This window comes from Bos indicus, chromosome 18 (genome assembly GCF_029378745.1).
Source record: "Bos indicus isolate NIAB-ARS_2022 breed Sahiwal x Tharparkar chromosome 18, NIAB-ARS_B.indTharparkar_mat_pri_1.0, whole genome shotgun sequence".
Classification (NCBI taxonomy): Eukaryota; Metazoa; Chordata; class Mammalia; order Artiodactyla; family Bovidae; genus Bos; species Bos indicus.
This window is the reverse complement of record NC_091777.1, coordinates 45,419,627-45,441,321: the sequence shown is the minus strand read 5'-3', so window position 1 is coordinate 45,441,321 and position 21,695 is coordinate 45,419,627. Positions and strand designations below refer to the sequence as shown.

The 21,695-nt window shown below is 38.1% G+C and overlaps 1 protein-coding gene across 2 annotated transcripts in view; it reads right to left on the bottom strand.

The window, feature by feature from the left end:
- Window positions 1–687: 687 nt before the first annotated feature.
- UBA2 (ubiquitin like modifier activating enzyme 2) overlaps window positions 688–21,695 on the bottom strand; it is a 32,826-nt gene continuing 11,818 nt past the window's right edge. Inside the window, exons 7-18 of one of the 2 annotated variants that reach the window (XR_011561542.1) lie at window positions 20,665–20,732; window positions 20,077–20,198; window positions 17,342–17,441; window positions 16,262–16,428; window positions 14,241–14,334; window positions 14,023–14,135; window positions 11,523–11,678; window positions 9,848–9,944; window positions 7,038–7,143; window positions 5,297–5,433; window positions 3,976–4,037; window positions 3,476–3,611 (exon numbers count right to left, since the gene is read on the bottom strand). Coding sequence is in view for 1 of the 2 variants with exons in the window: in XM_019979405.2 (XP_019834964.1) it covers window positions 3,430–3,611; window positions 5,297–5,433; window positions 7,038–7,143; window positions 9,848–9,944; window positions 11,523–11,678; window positions 14,023–14,135; window positions 14,241–14,334; window positions 16,262–16,428; window positions 17,342–17,441; window positions 20,077–20,198; window positions 20,665–20,732 (1,342 nt within the window). In the remaining variant the exon portion in view is untranslated. Of the gene's footprint in view, window positions 3,612–3,975; window positions 4,038–5,296; window positions 5,434–7,037; window positions 7,144–9,847; window positions 9,945–11,522; window positions 11,679–14,022; window positions 14,136–14,240; window positions 14,335–16,261; window positions 16,429–17,341; window positions 17,442–20,076; window positions 20,199–20,664; window positions 20,733–21,695 lie in introns of both variants that reach the window. The other variant, XM_019979405.2, reaches the window with a different exon arrangement.

Below are 21,695 nucleotides of genomic sequence, written 5' to 3'. Positions count from 1 at the left end.
GGCCCACCTAGTCAAAGCTATGGTTTTCCCAATAATCATGTATGGATGTAAGAGTTGGACTATAAAGAAAGTTGAGCACCAAAGAATTGATACTTTTGAACTCTGGTGTTGGAGAAGACTCTTGAGAGTCCCTTGGACTGCAAAGTCAAACCAGTCAATCCTAAAGGAAATCAACCCTGAATATTCATTGGAAGGTCTGATGCTGAAGCTGAAACTCCAATACTTTGGCCACCTGATGCAGAAGAACTGACTCACTGGAAAAGATCTTGATTCTGGGAAAGACAAGGCAGAAGGGCACAAGAGAGGATGAGACGGCTGGATGGCTGACTGAACTGGGTCATAGAGCAAGTCCACTTCAGACATATGTGCCACCAACAGGCGAGTTTCAGAAACATCGATCACGAACCAAGTGTGTTATGGCAGCTTCCAAGTGGACCACTAATCTACTGGAAGCAACTGGTTCTCTTGACTTCACTAGAGGATCAAATAAAAGAGACTTCTTCCTAAGTCACAGCCTAGCAATAAGGATGAGTAAAGCTGAGTTCATCAATGCCAACCCAGGAATTGCTGTAACACTTTCTCATTCCAACTGGCATTTTTAATAATCTTTATTACTTTTCTGATTCCAATCACAGGATATATACTCAGTACAAAACTTGAAAAAGTCACAGAGACACTAAAGGAAAATACAAAATATATCTCCACTTTTATTATTAAAGTTCTCAGAGAAAAGTTAGATGACACAATAAACAATATATATAGGCTCCATTGAGATCCAATGTTGTTTTTCTTCCTGTATTTTGTATTTTGCTGAGCCATTTAGAAGTTGTAGTTATTGTGAGCTTCATCTCTAATCTCTCTCAAGAATAAGGACAACGGCCTACATAACTATAAGAACAATACCATAGCTAATAAAGTAAATCCATTATCACCCAATTTGTTCCATTTTCAAATTTCCAATTGTCACAAGAATCATTTATTTTACACTTGAGTTCTAGAATGTCACACATTCTATATTCATCCAATTATTTCCCCTTAATGTTTAACTTTAACTCATTTCTCTACTCCCTCTGCTTTCTGTTAGTTGGAAGTCTAGATGCTAAATTCAAGTTACCTTTTGGGGTGGGGAGGGGCCTACGTGTTGGATCCTTCAAATCATCATCTCCTATCAATCAGGAAGCACATACCAGGCTGTCCCATTAGTGATGCCAGGTTTGATCACTTGATTACAATGATGATAAATCAGTCTATTGTCAAGACAGAGAGCTTTTCATTTTTGCAAGTTTATATAGCAACATTTGAGCACTCCACTAAGATTCTGTTCCTTAGGAGCCTTTTGGGTTTTGCATCCACAGATGATCTTTGCCTGATCAGTTATTCTGTTAATGGTTCAGGCTCTCATTAAAATACCAAATCCTTTCATGGTACCTGCCAAGTACGCAGCATGACCTTTGGGACAATGGACTCTCTAGGTAGACTTGAGTCACCAGACTGCTCCCAATGAGGCTGGAATATGGTTTGTCAGACTGTTTCAGGCTGAAGCTTCTGGGGAAACATGCTTGTCAAGCCCACTTCCAGCTCCATAAACTGAGAAGACTCACGTGGGAAAACCATGAATACAAAGGCCAGATCTAAAGTACCTCCACACTCCAGGGACTGAGTTGCAATTTGGATCTTAGTCTAGTTAAACAAGCCCACTGCGGTCAGGCCTGCTTTGCTGATAAACCCAGATTTTATAAAAACAGAAACTGCTGGAAAAGTAATAATAGAGTTGTTGCAAAACTGAAAACCGCTGGTCTGCCAAGAGAGAAACACATCTCTACAAATCACACTGGCATTTAGTACCACTATACATTCACATAAGAAAGAAAATAAAACATAAACAAAATGCTAGAAATACACTGTTGATAACTGTGCTGAAAAAGGCAGGGTGGATGAGGTTTAAAGGGATGGAGAGCATTCCAAAATTCAGATTTTCTCGAGAACTCTTCAGATTTCAAAATTTCAAAACAGGAGATGACCATCAGTGACCAACCAGTTAACCAAAATTTGCTTCTGAAAGGGTATTTCAGGATATTCCATCTTTATCTGTAACACAGTTCTGTAATTTCAAAAAAATTCTTTTTCTGGAGGAAAATGAAACCTTCGTAAGCTGGATGGCAGAGTAAGAATTACACAATGGCAAACAACATAATGAATTACTAAGTTGAAATTTCATTGACTGTGGCCAAAAACACCAAGGCAGAGGTACAGAACGGGGAAATCAGCTTCATGGGTTTCTGTTATTTGAAAACTCCAGGCTCATCTGCAGGAGAACAGCCTAGGGGCCAAGGCGTTCGGAGGTTCAGGAGATATGAGTGTTGATCCGTCAGACTGGCCTGGCCACACGTGCTGGTCAGAGTTGGGCCCAGAAGGGTACATGCAAGAAGGGCCTTGGATGACCTGGGGACACCCAGAGTGGAGGAGACTTGCCATGTGGAATCTCAAATCCACGACTCCAAGGTACTGGGGCTGAGCAAAGATCACTTGAATGTTCTCAACAGAAGGCCCAAAGTTTACAATCATTTAAAAAGCAACATGCCTTTAAAAGCTGTCTTTTAAAAAGTACTCATCTGTGGTAAACAGTACTCATCTATGGTAATCCATTTCTGAGTTAATTTTCTAAAAGGAAAGAATATAGTATGCCTGCAGCAAATACAATGTATAAACCCAGTAAGGCAGCAGAAACATGAACTGTGCAGGCATGTATAACAAGTATGCAGATGTCATTTATTTGGTCCATAAGTACAGTATAGTTGTATTTGAGTTTTACAAAACATCAAATATAAATAACCTGAAACTGTAACAATACACAAAAATTGGCTTCTTACACAGACATACCAGGCAGTACAAGCTGAAAACTTGAGTAAATTAACAACTGTTTTACATTAATATACATAGTGCCAGTTAACATTTAAAAACAAGTTTCAATGCATAGCACTCGATACTTCTTTGAATCTGTTTCAGTCAGTTAAGAGTATGAAAATGGTTAGATCTAGGCTAAAAATAATTCTTCTTCTAACCAAAAATAAAGGCATAATATTTATAACCAGGTATCAACTTTACTAAACCACAATATTTTAAAACTGTTAAATGATACCGAAGGGTATTTACATTAAAAAGGCAACATGCACGGTGTTGTTTCATCTCATGGACTGGTTATGCACATACTTTGTTCAAAGGGTTTTAAAACTATATTCCTACTTTCAATACAGCATACTGCAATGTTTCTAATAGTTCTAGCAAAATGAATGCTTTCAAAGGGAGCAGAATCATCTTCAAGTCACTGGTGTCAATATTTTCCCTTTGGAACAAAGGACGTAACAAATAACCTGGTTCTGCCCAGAAGGCCTTAATGGAGTAAGAGGTTCCGTTCAGAGGCATTTCTGTTCAATCTAATGCTATAACCTCATCAAGCTCCTCTGCCTGCTCTATGCGTGACCTTTTCGCACTGACACTCTCTTTCTCATCTAGCTTCCTCTTGCGACTTCTTTCTTCTTCACTGATATCAGCATTATTTGAGGGACCTTCTTCATCCGAATCAACTATGAGCACATCATCTTGCTCTTGTGCTTATTTCAGAAAAAAAGGGGAAAAAAATGGTTAAAAGTGGGGGGCGACTAGAAGCTCACTGCAATTTTATGTACATGAAAAACTACTCTTCTAACATACATCAAACTTCAGAATGACTACCCTCAGGGAACCCTTGCTTTATACATTACGTATTTCTGTACTGTTTCACTGTTTTGTTACAAGCACCTATTTCTTTCCTAATCAAAACAAAAAATTTTAACAAGCATTATATAATTCAGAGGAACTGTTACAGTTCCTTGTTTCTATTTCTCCAACAGAAAAGGGGAGGGTGCGTATCCTAATATTCGTAGCAGTGATAATAGTAATAAACAACAACAATAACAACATATACATAGCACTTACAATGTGCCAGGAACTGTTCTGAGCACTTTGCATATACAACTCATTTAATCATCACAACCACCCTATAAAGAAGATAACATTATTATCCATTTTCCAGAAGAGGAAACGGAGGTACAGAGACTTGCCCAAGGTCACACAGTAGTAGCAGAGGATGGGATCGATTAAAACCCATGAAGTGGGGCTCTATAGTGCATGCTCTTAACTTACACTATGGTTGGAATTGTGTCACCCACCCCCGACATTCCACTAAGTCAAAGGCACAGTACCTACCTTACTGCTAGTCTCCAAAACCTAGCCACATAGTGGAAAATAAATGCACGCTGCAAATTATGATTTTTGTAAACTACCAGTCCTTTCCTCAAAATAGGAATGATGAACCTTTCTATTTTTCGGGGGGGAGGTGGGGGGTGGAGGGCAGGGGCGAAGGGTCATGAACCCATGGCCCACACACTCTAGGCCAGCAGTCTGGACTTCAACCTTTTTGCCACCAGGAACCAACTTCATGGAAAACAATTTTTCCACGGATTGAGGGTGGGGAGATGGTTTGGAGATGACTCAAGTGCATTACATTTATTGTGCACTTTATTTCAAATCTAGTGCCACTGCTGATCTAACAGGATACTGGTTGATGGCCCAGAGGTTGGGCAACCCTGCTCTAGACGATCTCTAAATTCATTTTCACAATGCTCGGAGAACATCAGAACCAAAGAAGCACTGATATTCCAAAGAATACCAAAGACACAGGGTCAAAGAAATGAAAACAGAGAAGGAAAAAATGAGTAACTTTTGGTTTCCTGACACTAAAGAACCAAGAGGTGTGTGTGTGTGTTTGGGGGGGTGGGGGGTGGTGCAGGTAGTGAACATTCACACTGGAGTACAGTAAAGCACCAACACTGAAAACCCAGGAAACAGAGCTTCTGATACACTCTACCAAAGTCACTGGTTCTGAGAAAACTGAAATGCTGTACTTACCAAGCATCTGTTCACTCAAAACAGTCAGATGCACTGATTCACTGTCCGCAAAAACATGCATATAAAATCCCAAAGCAGTACTACTCAGAATGAACCATCTTTATGCACTAGTACACTGACATTTCCAGTTGTAAAAATAAAATGTATCTATTTTCTATAAAAATTTTACCCAGTCTTAAATATCTTCATGGGTTATACATTCAAAGTTCCATTAAAACAATGCCGAACCAACACACACCTTTAGTAGTCCTGTGAGTAGTTCTATTTTATGGTCAATGTTCATAAGACAATCAGTTTGTTGTAAATAGTCCTGCTTGGTGGGTGACTGCTGGCTGGGGCTGTGACTCACCTGTGGATGTGGAAGGCTGAGCTCCATCGTCGCTGCCATTGGTTATGCTTTTGGCAGCATCTTCAGCTTGCTTGGGCCCCACTTTTTCTGGGGCATCACCAACAACTTCAAATTCAACATCCTTTCCTAGGTCTTCACTGTAAGGAGAATCGCGTACTGTAACACTGAACCACTGCTATGACTATTTACAAAAGCAAAGGCGCACCAAAGAGAAACTGTCCTCAAACCTCAAAATGTGTATACTACATACACACCTTTTATTTGTGTGTATACTACATACACACCTTTTATTTGTGTGTATACTACATACACACCTTTTATTTGTGTGTATACTACATACACACCTTTTATTTGTGTGTATACTACATACACACCTTTTATTTGGCTTCTGATTTTCAAAGAGTTAAAAAAAAAGACTACATCATAGATTTTTATGTGTTCGAAGCTCAATTCAAATGGTCAATAACACTGTCCTTTCAATTCAGGGAAAAAAATTTTAACTTTTATACCTAATGCAGAAAACTTGAGTCAAAAATTGTGAGGCCTGGTGTAATTCTTAGGCATTTTTTCTTCAGCTATATGAAAAGATTCTATACATGCTCTTCTGATCATAACCAGAGTAATTTAGTGTTTGGGGGCAGAGTTACACAGCTTCTTGATTTTCCTCCATCTTCACAGGCAGCACTCTGCTTTTGTAATGAGTTCCCAAAAACATGTACAAAAATTTAACGCATGAAAGTCAAACAAAAGACTTACATATTATAAGGGGGGTTCTGTTCACAGAGAGCTAAAAGATATGATAAAAAAGACCCTAATTATGCCTCCTCTTTTAGACATCAACTGATATATTTCCATTTCATTGTACATGTCCTTCCACAACTGAACACAAGCACACCACTGACATCCAACTGGTGTGTAATTGGGGCCAGAGATCACCCCCCAGCAAGACCTATCTCTGACTCACCTGTCTCATTTTATACTATTATTAATAACTCACATTCAGTTTTTCCTGCCCTTTCCTGCTTTTTATAAACTAAGTATATATAATGTAATACTCTTGAACAATTATACAAGTTCCGTACATTTGGGTATAGATGGCAACACTGGCAAAACACATCTGTTAGATATAACCTGAAGAAATGAGCCAGGGTACAGCTTAGAGGTATCAATGAGCATGAACCAACCTTGTTCAACAGATAAGCACACCAAATGGAGAACCATCTGTATTTACGCTGTGCTACATATGTACAAATATCCTGTAATACAAGCAGTATGGATACTTTTAAAATAAAGTGGGCAGGATATAAAATAAAGTAAAAAGAAAAAAAATGTGACTCAGGAATCTATATATGGTAATTTTTAATGCTCTCTTGTTACTGTTCCAGATCACAATGAAACATTTGTTTTAGGGGAGAGATATTTCTTCCTTCCAAATTTTCTATTCAGTTCAACTATGAAAAGGAATGTACCCCTGATTATAACTATTCACACACCTGCATTTCTACCCTCTCTAGGTCTTTCTGATCAGCTACTACTGATGAGTTACCCTCAAACATTTCTTTCTGGATTCTCAGATTTTTCTGTAGGTCAAACCTCAGGGAACTTAATGGCCAACTTGAGCATATATATGGTGCAGTTTCAAATGAAAAGTAGGATTTAAGGGTAAGAAAACATTTTCTCTCCAATTTTAAGTTTATATATTCAAATAACTTCTTACACTTAAAATATTAATAGTTCCTACCTATGAAGGATGTTGATCAATAAAGTGTAGTCCTGAAGGAAGTCATCTGCTTGAAGTCGGCTCCCATTTCTAATTCCAAATTCTGACAATTTCTTGTGATTATTAGCTAAAAAATTTTTAAAGAAATTTAGATGCTTTAGTTATATCTCCATGAAGCAGTCAACCTTAGTTTTTACAAGATAAACCCCCTGCTATAAGCTGAATTGTATCTCCCCAAAATTCACATGCTGAAATGTCTCAGAATGTGACTGTACTTGGAGACAGTACTTTTTTTTAAAGAGGCGTTAAGTTAAAATGAGGCTGTTGGGGTGGACCCTAATCCAGTCTAACTGGTATCCTTAGAAGAAGCCAAGGAGAGGGGCCTCAGGAGAAACCAAACCCGTCAACCACCCCTCCAACATCATCGCTGGACCCTTTCATTAAGACTTCTAGCCTCTGGAACTAGGATAAAATGTATTATTTACGTCACTTCCCTGTGTGTTTGGGTGTGATGGCCCTAGTAATCTAGTTCACTAAAACATCAGGCACTTAGGAACTCAGCCCTGAAAACTCAACTACCAAAACTTCAAGGAAACTAAACTGAGAAGTTCTGAGAAACTTCTCCCTTTGAAACCAAATTAATATGGAATCCTACAGCAGTCAATGACAACTTTTAGAATTGTTCAAAATATACTATTTCTAAAAAGGCTATCCACAATATCAACCATCAGCCAATTTTACAATTCAGTTATTGAATTGTAAACTTTTATTTCAATAGTTTTTTCAACATAAATTTTCTGCATTTCTCAATGGACAGCCAGAGAGGTCCCCCAAAACTAATCACTCCAACTCAATTCTCTCTTCCATGTCATTTCTGCTAAATCTGAATAGCCCCAGGATGGAGCACATGATGCCAAGCATCCACTAGCACTCAGTAAGCCTTTGCTACATGGATTATAAATATTCCAGTGAAGAATAAACTCTCCAATCAAACTTTTGGTGTTACCATCTCCTCCTACCTATTCCAGGGCCTTCCTGCCTTTAACCATCCTTTCTCTCCTGCATGTTCAAATGCTCAAGTTTCATTTACAAAACCGCCTCCTCATTTAGCTCCCAATTTACACTGTCTCCTCACAACAGTAAGTCTGCTTTACTGAGAATTTGCTCTTGCCTACGGACTGTATAGAATCTGTATAGCCACAGTGCCTGGCACAAACAAAGTAAAATGTATTTTAAATTCTTAAACTTTGCTTATAATTTTAAAACTTATGTTGTTTTCTACATAATCCAATGGATTCCCTGGCAGCTCAGCTGGTAAAGAATCTACCTGCAATGCAGGAGATCCCAGTTTGATTCCTGGGTTGGAAAGATCCCCTGGAGGGCAAGGCTCCCCATTCTAGTATTCTTGCCTAAAGAATCCATGGACAGAGGAGCATGGTGGGCTACAGTCCATGGGGTCACAAAGAGTCGGACATGACTGAGCAACTAAGCACAGCACAACTATCTTTTTCTTCTTCTTCTTCTTTTATACCTTTTCGGTCTACCTGGAATGTCTCTGCAGAACAGTTAATTCCTACCCAGACTTCCATTTCCAAGCTCTTTCACACTCACTCAAATTCCACAGCCCAACATGTTCAAAAGGGAAACAGTCTCTGAGCAATTCTATCCAGGTGAATTAGCATCACTTCTGAAGCCTGAGTCTTGGCAATAGTTCTGTCCAAGCCAAACAATGCTACTCTTCCTCACCAGTGCTCTACATTCAGACTCTGCAAATCTCAAAACTGTCATTTGCTTTTGCGTTAGTAAAAATCCCTCACTTCCCTCAGTTTTTTTCTAACTGGCTCCCCACCTCCACTGTCACATCCTTGCCTTACTCTTCTGCAGATTACACATTACGACCCTGCTTAAACCCTAGAGGGAGCAGGGAATCGGCGGGGGGAATGATACACACACCCGTATACTACACACATGACACACAAAATCCTCAAGCTGCACCACTGGTGCCAACCCCACAGCACCCTACCTTCCAGGAAACACAACAGCTGGTCATTCCTAAAGCCCTTTATAGTGCTTTATAAGTGCACGCCTTTGCAGATGCTGTTCATTCTGCCCAACTGCAGACTCTCCCCTCTCAGTTCTTCATCAAGAATTGGCCCAGGAGTCCTCTCTCCTGTGATATGCCCCCTTGCCCTGTTAACCTTCCCTTTACAAAACTTCATTCAAACTTTGTACACCTTCCCTCTACAGTATTTCTTAGATGACACTAAATCTACTTGTTGCTAATCTCTCATCTCCTTCTAGGCTGTGAAATAGCCAGGGACTATTATCTTATTTATCCTTGAATTACAAATATCTATGACTATTCCTATAATACAGCATTTCAAAGGCTCGGAATAAATGCTCTCTCACCCTCAACAGCACATGTATTCTGTGGTAAAGGGTCACATTTAAGCCACTTAGATTCTAGACCAGTTTCCATTTTTAAGGTCCTAGCCTTTAAAAGAGCTGGCTAAAACTAATGGGAGGACATTTAGTCATTTTTTCTTTTTGGTGAAACCATATTTAACTAGAATTTTAATAAAAAACAGACTACTAGCCAGCCAAAGCACGACCTCCAATTACTTACGACCCAATATCCCCAAATTTCTGGGCAAGAAACTATAGCCAAAAAGAATCCTGACACTCTCCAACAAGACAGATGAGGTATGGGAACTTCAAAGTCCATTCAGATTGACCACTGTGATCCTCAGTACTGTAAACAGTAAATGGAAAAACTAATGTGCACCCCTTCACTCAGGGTGAGGGTGAGGGAACAAGGCAATGTATAATACCTTCTGTCTCTCCCTCTTCTGAAGATATTAGGATTGTTCCTTTTCCATCTTCAATTTGGACATCTGGTGCTACCATAGCAAATTTTTCTTTCACAATCTATAAGGAAAAAAATTCAAAATGTTAACATATGGAATTAAAGACCACAAATAGCCTAGACTTCTTATAAAGGCTCTTAACTCTCTCCTTCCACTGGAATTCACCCAATTACCTCATGCCCACGTTCTATCTGGAGAAGGCAATGGCACCCAACTCCAGTACTCTTGCCTGGAAAATCCCATGGATGGAGGAGCCTGGTAGGCTGCAGTCCATGGGGTCGCTAAGAGTCGGACACAACTGAGCGACTTCACTTTTACTTTTTACTTTCATGCATTGGAGAAGGAAATGGCAACCCACTCCAGTGTTCTTGCCTGGAGAATCCCAGGGACGGGGGAGCCGGGTGGGCTGTCATCTATGGGGTCACATAGAGTTGGTCACGATCGAAGCAACTTAACTGCAGCAGCACGTTCTATCCCATGTTTGACCACTGATAAGATCAGGTAACACTTCCTCCAGATGGGGACTAAGAACTCTTGGCTGGCTCTTGGTATTTTGTCCTTCCCAGCAGATTAGGTACTAAGCTAGACACTTGACATATTTTATCTTACTCTCTATTACAACTCCATACTGGAAGATGTTTTATAGATGAAAAACTTCTCATCAATCTGATTCTCTGATAAATAGTTTTCCCCTTCCCAAGCTCCATCTCTTCCCAAGTTCCATATCCCCTTCGCAAATTCCAAGATGGATCAGGAGTGATTAATACTATTAAATCTTACCTGATCCTAAACAAACAAACCAGCCAAAAAACCAAACAACAGATAACTCTCTAAAGGTCCAATTACACTCCAAATATGTGGAATTACCTTTAGCTCAAGAATGAGTAGATACCAATTATAATCATTTCTTTCCTAAGAAAGAACAAGGGGCAACCACCCTCTGCTGGCCAACATATCAAGTTCAGCTCCTTCTCCATCCAAAACATAAGTTCAAATCAACCTGTCCAATGTAACCAGTTCTGGGAGAAAGGCCATTCATTCTCAAGCAGCCTTGAGGGCCACAAAGTGTAGTCCTTCATGTCGGGAGGCATATCAACATGAAACATCACAATGTACACAATCAGAGGAACTATGTGAAGTGATTTCCAAAGTGAGAAGTGACACCCATTCAGGTCACTTGCTCTTTCCTAATTGAAAAAAAAAAAATACTAGGAGGAACTGAAGGACCAGGCTATAGGACCAAACCATACCTTAACCGTCCATCTCTCACACCAAAGCTCTACAGGTGAATCCAGGTGTGCTAACAATGCATCGCCTCAGGGACTAGCTTAATACACCATCACTAGAAACCTAAGGAACACAGAATTTGCTTGTGAAGATACTATGCTACCTATCTGTGTGCCACCTGTGGTCCACATTCTAGCCAAATGTACCTATTCCTCTCTGGGATGTGAAACACACATTCTGGAACCACAGAGAGAAAAGTCAACAGGACACAGATGGCAAAGGAACACACCTCAGTATTCAGGGTAATTATCTGGCTTTTAGTTTATCACAGTACACTGTAAAAGGCAAAAGGGGACTTGTTTTTTTCTTACAAAGAGTAACCCTGTGGAAGAGAACCAGGCTCTGCACTTACCTTATCTTGTAAGGTGAGAACCGTCACTTTATGAACATTCAGCCGCACAGTCACCTCTGGCTTGCTGGCACATACGTAACAGTTAGGATTGGGAGCATCCAGTGCACAAGGCACAAGAAGCTTCTTTCTTGGGTTTGGTTGTTTATTCAAAAAAATCTTTGGCAAAAAAAAAAAAAAAAAACCACAAGTAGAAATCAGGAATCTGAGTTATAATTTTATATACCATAGAACATTCACTTAAATATTCCCTTCCAGATGGCAAAGGATAAGGAAAATCAAGACCTTAAAAGGCTGACTTTTTCCCCAACCTTTTCAAATTAGCCACCTTGTAAATAAGGCTGAGCTTACTGAAATCTCGTTGTACTGAAAACTAGACTATTCTGCAAACTAACTTAGCATGAATAAGGGCCAAACCATACTTGTCTGTGGTATCATCATTGAATCAGTTTGGAGTGCCTTCCTAGTGGTTATTCTTATCAACTTTAAGTCAATTTCTAACAAGACCAGTGCACTAATTTCTCTAATGTTTGCACAGATACAAGGACCAAATTGAGCTGCATTTCTTTTCTAATTTTCTGATGACTGTGATATTAACATTCACATAACTAAAGGAAAAATAATGTATGTCTGGCACTATTACCATTTTCCTAATACCCAAACCAAAAAAAAAAAATTACATGAACCAAGGGAAATAAAAAACAAACTGCACTGAAGTTACAACTGTCAAGAGAACACCGGACGCTAATACACAAATTCTTACTGTGGAACTACCATGTAGTATGGTATCTGTTAAGATGAATAATCTCTGAAGAAGAACCCTATCAATTCCCCCCAACTTAAAGAAGTAAATCCCTTGACAGGCATTAAGTGCTAGGCAGAGGCCTCCTATAGCCTCTCCCCACAATGAATATACACTTGTACTGCCAGGGCTGGAACAGGGGACAATGGTTGATCTTCACTGGGAGGGTAACTCCGCTAAGAGAAATCGACAGTAATAAAAACAACTGCTAACACTACTAATACTCAGGCTAACACTTCTTTTAACCTATCCTGAGATTCATTTATAAATGGGAACAAAGGAAGCCCAGACATATGGGTATCATTAGCTCAAGACAGGAACAGAGATGAGCAAGTAAAGAAATAAGAAAAATGTTACAGGACAAAGTAAGACACTTGTTCAGGCTGCTATAAAAAGATAAGACATAAAAAAATATAGTTCTCAGAAATTAAAAACGTGATAGCCAAAATAATTTAAACAGCTGAACCAAGATGTCAGACTGGCATTATGATTCCACATTCCCTTACCCTGAAATTTCATGGAAACAATAAAAAGTATTTTAAGAATGCATTAATAATGACACTGAAAAGTTAAGAGTACCATCATAGACTAGACTAGGTTTTTTGCTTTTGTTTTTAAAAGACATTTCTGGAAGTAAACTGGTCCTTTTATTTTAACATTACTGCAAAAAGGAGAACCTAAAACAATAGCAAAATATTGGCTCCAATATTTTTAGGAAGTTTTTTAAATCCTCAGTGGTATGAAGGCAAAGTATCTTCAGACATGCAAATTCAATTCAGAAAGAAAACAGGAATCCAAAGGGAATATTCAAGTGGCTTTATTCTTAAAAGATAAACCCAGTCCAACCACTACTAATGCAGGAAACTCATGATAGGAGATGTTCACATAAAGGGGAGGATAAAAAAAGAGGAGAAAAATTTCTTCCTTGCAGAAATAGCAAGAAATCTCAACCTTGGTGCTTCGTGAGGGAAGAATATCTTCCTTTATAATTCATTACAGTAAGATAGGGTTCATGCAGATTTGCTGTCTGAATATATATGTGGGCTAAGAAACTAAAACTGAGAATGTGAAAGTGGTCTCAGGTTGGTAGAATCCCAGGCATCCAGATATAAACAAACACAAATCCTCTTTGAAGAAATACACCTTCAGTGGGTCCTTAAAGAATTACCACAGATACAGTGTTAATAAATATAATTGTTTAAAAAAAAAAATATATATATATATACACATATCACATAAGCAAACAAACACTATGAGAGAGATCTAACAGAAATGACATAAGCTCATCCATAAAGATTTCAGGCATTAAAACAACCAAAAATAACAAAGTTATAATAACATAAACTTTAAAATAAAAAGGGAGACTGACAAAAATGCCTGAAGAACAGAGTACTATAAAGTGACCAAACAGAATTTTAAAACCAAAATACTCTTAGAATTGGAAAACAGTGAAGAAAAGTTAATACAAAGGACCCACAGAATGAGTTGTAAGAATTTAGTAAAACTAGAAATGTTAGAGCAAACTAGCTTCTGCTTCCATTTTAGACAAAAATAAGAGAAGCAAATGTGTGTTCCTTTTTGTAACTTCCAGGAACCTTACTTAAATGTGCAACTCACAAGGTAACTTGAACAATTACTTTTCCATTGTTTTAAACCAAATGTTATTGTTTTAATTTTAAAATTGCAAAGAGAAACACTCACTGTTCTACACTGGTCTATTTTTCCTGATAAAATCTTCAATCCTTCCAATACTATCAACCCAGCAATCACTGCATTAGTAGTAGCGATAGCAGGAATAATGTTCCCTGCCATTGCTGGAAGAAAAAAAAAAAAAGTTTAGCTGTTAAAAAAAAAAAAAACAAAAAACAAAAAAAGAAACTTAGAATTTAGAGGACACAACTGAAGTACAAACAACTTACATTTGATATCGAATCTGCTTTTCATATTCATACTGAAAATATGCATCCTGAGATTTGCAGCAGAGGTGACAAAATCCATTGCAGATGGGTCATCCTGTCAATAATTTAAACAATTTAACAAATCTCCCCACAAATTTACTAATTTGGCTAGTACTGCTTTCAGAACAGCACTTTCACAAGTTTCTAACACGTCATCTAGAACAAGAGATGGCCTCCAGGGAAAGGCTGGTCTGGATGAGAAGTGAACAAGGGCTTGCTTGGGATCATCAGCTCCAGGGATACAGGAATGTGGCCTGCCAAGAGCCAACAGGTTTTAGGAATTCACTCCTGCGTCCACAAATGCACTGGAGACAAAGAGTACACAGATCAGAACACCAATTCTATTTACTGATGGTGGCAAACCTTCCCTGGGTCCATATCGTCAATAAGCTTGTCTGATGAGTACAGAACTCAGGGATGAAGATACAGACTGGTTTAAGAAAGCTACTTCATTAAAGCCTCAGAAATACCTAGAATACCTCTTTTTGCTTTCTTTCTCCAAACTCCCTTCACAAACACTGCACTCCTATATTGGCTGATTCTTTTCAGATGTGGCAGGACAGAGTTTTCCCTTTACAATTGCCATTATTTCTAAGCATATATCCTACTCTAATTCGATTTCACCAAAGTTTCGTGCTTTGAACTGAGAAAAACTATCCTAGCCCATAATGCAGAAATGCCCAAGTATGAAAGAAAAAGCACTGATAGGATGTGGGTTTTTCACATACTTATCTGGCTGGCTGAGTAACCACAGGCAAATAAATCCCCGACCCCAAATTGCTTAATGTGTTAAATGGGGAAAATTATATAAACATCTTGTAAGGCTGTGGCGAGGATAAGTATGATTACTTAAGAGTACCCAAAACAGGGTCCATCAGGTACTTCCCCAGGCAGCTGGCTTATCACATCCATTAGTTACAGATCTTACTCACAGAGAGTAACAATTTGCAGTTCCAAGTTTTGTTATTGAGTCCCTGTATACAGATGAAAACCTACTACACCAGTTATAAAAATACAATGAAAAAAAGTTTTAATACTGATCCCTTACAGCACACAAAACTTAAAGACTAATGTTTGCAACTCTCCAAAATCTAAATTTACCAGCTTTATTTCAGATGTCTGATTCAACCCCCATTTCAAAATTTGCACATATAAAGCTATCTTGTGCTCAGTTGTGTCCAACTCTTTGCAACACCATGGACTGCAGCCCACCAGACTCTTCTGTCCAAGGGATTCTCCAGGCAAGAATACTGGAGTGGGTTGCCATTTCCTTCTCTAAAAGTTATCTTAGTTCTCTAAAACTGATCAAACTTTTCTCCTTACTTTGAAATTAACGGCAAATCTTTACCAAAATCTGAACATACAAACTTTAGCAGATTAATCACTTATAGTCACAGAAAGTATTGAGTACAATTAAAAACAAGTAAAATTAATTCACTAAATCCCAAAATGTAACATTTAACTGCAAGATCTATTAAATATTGTTTTAACTTGTAAAAATAAGTACATATCCTTATTGTACTGATAAGTCTCTCAGAACTCAAAGCATTATTAACTATTTCAATAGTAAGGCAATTTTATTACTTTCAAGGCCAAATAAGGCCCATGAGCTGTTGTCTCCAAAAGGATATTATGACTTCTATTAATAAATCTCTATTACGTACGAAGCTCTCTTAAAGCTATTTTCTTAAATCAGAGAAATATTTTACCACAGTAAAGTCACATTATTTTTCTAGTCAACAGTTACAAACTATGAACATATTAGAATCTAAAATGAAGTTTTATGATATTGCTTAAATTCACATATAGAAAATTCATACTTCAATGTAGTAATTAGAGGTGAAAACATCAAAACAAAATCAATGTCCTCAAAATCTGGTAGAATAAAAACAATATCCCAACATTACTAGGTTCTGATATAGCTCAAGAACTAAAACACACATTTGATATACAAGTAACTGCCACACATTTTCGACACAAACCTTGTCCCATATGAGCTCAGCTCCATCCCCCTTTTCTGCTAAATGAACTCTCAAAGTCTCAATGCTCTTTGAAAAAAGACATGCATAGCTCTTGACATCTAGAACCTGCTGGTCTTTCAGACCTAACTGGGGTTCGTTTTGTTGATCTGATGCACTGGTTTCTTCTCCTGGAAAAGAAGTATTAGAAATTTACTCCTAACATCTTTCCTTTACTCAGTTTAACATTCAATGCCTGACAATAAAAAAATTATATGAAACAAATTTCATTAAAGTAATTATCACTATGATACAATTATGCATACATTTGTAAGAAATTGGTCAATATTATGCAAAATTAAGCAAGAAAATGGTCAATATTGACATGGGAAAGGTGTGAGACTCTCAGAATTTCACAGATTACTGGAGGATTCAAGAATACAATATAGACAAGGTAATAAGCATTATGCCCAGAATACAGTATCAATAAGTGGAAGCTACCACAGCAATACTAGAACTGAGCCATAAAAGAAGTATTTGTTACTGTAGATAACTACAGGAAACTGCTTCAAACTGACACCCTAAATCTCCTGGGGCCTTTTAAATTTCAATATGCTAAACACTGCTGTGCAAAGCAAGTTGAGACACAATGTGTTGAAGAGAGGGGTAAGGAAGCAACCACTACTACATTAGTTTTTCCTCACTCAAAGCTACAAATATGTCCCAAAGTTTAAGGAACAACACTTTACATCAGGGAGAATATGAAATAATTAAATGTTAACTGATAAGGGACTAGGTTAAAAAAGACTGAGAACAGCAAGTCAGAGTATGTAAATAGTATGATTCCATTTACGTAAAGTAACCACACAACTGCCTGTGTCTCTGTGTAGTTATCACCAAGACAGCCTTAAAATGTTCGTAGTATTTATTTCTCCAGGTGATGAGGTATCCAGTGATTTTCCTTCTTCATACTTTTCTGAACTATTTCAATTTCTTAGCATGGGTGTACACCACTGTATACCAAGAAATAACAAGGCTATTTAAAGACTTCAGGTGAGAGAATTTCCAACTTAGGAATCCCAAAGAGAAAAATGTACCCTTCACCTTGACTTTGCACTTCAGCCCAATCCAATGGAACTGGAGGTTTCCTTTTCCGCCATAGTTTGTCCATCGTCAACAGATATCTGATATCATCTTTAAAAAGCTAAGACAGAAAGGAAGAAAGATAAATTCCACGAACCCTACTGTCCCTATCCTGATAAAAATATAACAAAATTACCCTGCTGACTTCACATTATAAAATCTGATTTAAAGATCTGAGGACATGCTATATAACAGTAGATTAACAATTCTCAAGGCGGGGGGTAGGGGGGAGGTGCACACCTAAAATCTTTGTGTAAAAAGAAATTTTACACACAACGCTTACACTTGAAACGGTTAAAATCAGAGATGCTGAGAAAAGCAGAGCAAGGGAGCTCTGAACTGTGCTGATTGACCCCGTCCTCCCAAATCACTTCCCCATACTGGCTCCTCAGATCAGCTGCAATCGCAATCATACCATTCAAGGGACTAAGTAACTACACACCAACTCCACAAGAAGTGAGCCTACAGGTACCAGTTAGCAACATCTTCAAGTTTGTGGGTACTTCCAATAAAGCATACACATTTTAAAAGTGCTCAAACAGAAATTAAGAACCACCTGCAACACCTCTGAAATGTGCCTCCCCAGTCCCCCACAAAGAACCTCAAACACACAAAACAATTCCTATTTCAAAACTAAAACCAAAGATTACCACATATAGATTGAGACTATCACACGAATCACACTTTCTATGTGGTAGAATTTCAGATGATTTTAATAGTTTTACATTTTCCTTAGCTGTATTTCTTATTGTTGATTTATTCCACACATTTTTTGTATATACCAGATATGAATTTAGATATGGCTAAAAGTTAGAACTATTTCTATCAAAATATACTCAACTGAGTATCTATCAAACATCCTTAATCTTTGGAAAACCAGCCAAATATACAAATAATAGTACAATTTAGTGTGAAAATCACACACCTCTGAGTACTGTTAAGTTATTCTGTTCTACCTGAGGAACAGGGACAGAGTTGGTAACATGTGAAATGCGTACAAAGGGAAGGAAATGAGGGGTCCTGTATGATTTGGGCTAGAGACATTTTATAGAGGAACCTTAATGCTTGGCTGTAAAGCCTGCCAGGCAATGGGGAATTAGCATGGATTTCCAAACACCAGCTCCACAGCCTTCTCTGTTCAATTATTAAATACTAAGATCTTCACACTCTGTCTCTTTCTATAAACCTAACTCAACCAAATCTCTAAACTGGTTAACTACCCACAGAACCATGTGTCATCTCGCTCACGTTCCATAGAGGAATCTCAAAGTCTATCACCTTCCACACTCTCCCGATCCCTATGCACACATGTTTCCCCACCTACCTCAGAGATGGCACCACTATTCACCTGCTGCCCAGCAGGAAACCGGGAAGTATTCTTGGTTTCTCATGTTATACAAAGTTCAGTTTGTATAAAATGGATAATCCACACTCCAATGGGATTGCAGATGGGTTCTACTTCCAATTACTGCAGAAGGCACTGTCCCATACTGGTTACAAGAGGAACACCAGGTCCTACAAGAGTGCACTGCATATTTCCTATACCTTATACTGACCCTACAGACTACCCTTCAATGGATTCCCACTGTCTTGGTGTAATATCCTTATCATGACCTAGAAAATCTTGCCAGATAGAGTCTCAGCTTACCTTTACAGTCCTCCTTCCACTCTCCCTTTTAATGGGAATTATTTCAGTTCTTCAACCTGAGACTGACTTTCTACATGCTGCATTCTCATCCCCACCCTTATTCCTTGAAATCTGGAGTTGAAATGTCATTTCCTCTGGACAGCCTCTTCTGGACCCTCATTCCAGTCAGTAATAATGTTTAATAACAAGGAGGGTTAAGTCTACTTATTATTACAGGTTCCAATACATTTGAACTTAATCTCATTACACCCTGAACTCAAAACTGCTTGTTCAATGTTTGACTTCCCTTCTAGACTCTGAGTTCTCTCCCCTACAAAAAGCTGGGACCCTATTTTCTGTCTCCGTCACTGTTAAAGCTTCTGTACTTTAAGTGTGTGGCACACAGCAGATACTTAAAGTTACCTGTTGCACAACAGATTAGAGACATACTTCAGATTATTTCGGCGTTCAACTGCTCAAATTGGAATGGAAATAGGTATATAGACACTAGTTTAGACAATACTGTCACTATCCATAACAGAGTTAAGCACATTTGATTTTAAGCATAATCAAAATCAGCAAAGGAATGTAAGAAGAGAACAGGAGAAACCAAAGGTGAGTTACATAAAGAAAATCAGTGAAAGTGAGGGAAGGAAAGATAAGAGTGCATAAATAAGCTGCTGTTTTTATCTTCTATAAAGATGCTATACTGATTTAGTATTCATGTTAAAATTTCAAATGTAGTTTATCCCAACTACATCACAATGAATTCACTAAGACAATGCTGTGTTCTCTGTGTGTACTCAGTGGTGTTCGACTCTTTGCAACCCCATGGACTGTAGCCCACCAGGCTCCTCTGTCCATGGGATTTCTCAGTCAATAATACTGGAGTGGGTTACCATTTCCTTCTCCAGGGGATCTTCCCAGTCCGGGGATCAAACTCATGTCTACTGCATTGGCAGGCAGATTCTTTACCACTGTGCCACCTGGGAAGCCCAATTAAATCACACACTAGCTTAAAACAGGGTAATAAAAATGGATCCACAGTTATAAAAACGGTAATCCTAACCTTGGTAAAAAGTTTAACTGGATCATATCCAGTTGATTTAGCCCATTCCTTGGTGGAAACACGTTTAATGTCACCATCTTCATTAGATGCTCTGGCTCTGGCTTCGGCTTCCATTGGTTCCCCTACAAAACAAACACTAGTTTATTTTCAACTGTAGTTCGTGTAGAATGAATCTCTCATCGACCTTTGAGGGGTGTGGTGGCATGGGGTCACTCATGAAAGCCACTAGCATGTGAAACATTCTGAATTCAAGGAGAAAGAATTAGAACATGCTCATCACCATTTTTTTCTACTTCAGTTTCTGAAGGCCACATGCAGAGTAGTTCAAGTATAGACCTGGGAACAACTCCTGCCCAGCTCTATTTACTCGATTTGTGAGATTTCTCTGCAGCATGTTTCTTCACAAGTAAAATGGCACGACTCATTTTTTAAAACATCATTTAAAGATGAAACAAGAACATAATACATTATCTAGCATATAACAGCAATTATTTCCCCCTCCCCCTGCCTTAAGCTACCAATATTAAATTAGCAAAATAAAGACAGTGGTCGTCAATAAAAAAAATATATCCCAACTAGTTTACTCACAGGAAGCTTCAGGGTCAGCTCTGTCAGGAGATACTTCTTGATCAGCATCTTCTTCTCCAAACAACTGGCTATAATTTAAGAATAGTAAATATTTATGTACACCAAAATATTCTGAACAAATGATACCTTTTCCAAGCTTCCTCAAATCTTCAGAAGCGATGAAAATTAAGTAATTGATAAATTATATTCCAGAAACCTCAAAGTATTTAAGCCATCTGTTTAAAACAGCTTGCATTCTCATTTGAACCACAACACAGAGAAGGCAAAATTTTAGTAGACCCAGATTCATTTCTGTCAGCTAGCTTCTGCAAATTCCTGTTAAAATTGTTGATCAACAGACAGGTGAGTGGCTTTACATTCCAACACAGACAATATTTCACTTCTAGAATAACAGCTGTGAAGTATACCTGCAACTATATTAAACAGTGACACACCTATTGTGTGTGAGGCACTGCTGAAGCTGCAGGAAACTCAGCAGGAAGACATTCTATCATAGTAGTATGCATATTTACCTATCTTTACCACTTAAGAGTCGTATGAAATAACTGGAAAGTATTAAGCTGAAACTCCCTCTTATTAATCAAGCTATCCTAAAAACTGTTTAATAACTTTTCAACCTTTCATTAAGTATAGGACTTACATTAAAATCCCAAAGATCCTGATACATTTTACAAGAAAATGGCAATCTGTTTCCAACACTGGTTGTACCCCCAAAATACACTCCCAAAATAGCATACATGAGTTCCTACGGATTAATTTCCTCTCCAGAAAACATTCTGCCAAACTAGCAAGTATAAAATATCAATAGTATGTTACTGTGGCTTTATTCTTGATTTTGCAAGTTAATCATACAGTTGAACATTATCTTTATTTGCTTATTGCCTAGATTTCCCTTTAAGTAAAAAAAGTGTCTACTAGTATTGTCAGGTTGTCCCTCTCTTATTACAGGAATATATTCCAGACCACAATTTTAGTTCCTTATGTTGCAGTTAGTTCATCCCATATAATAGCTTAATTGTGTATACATCATT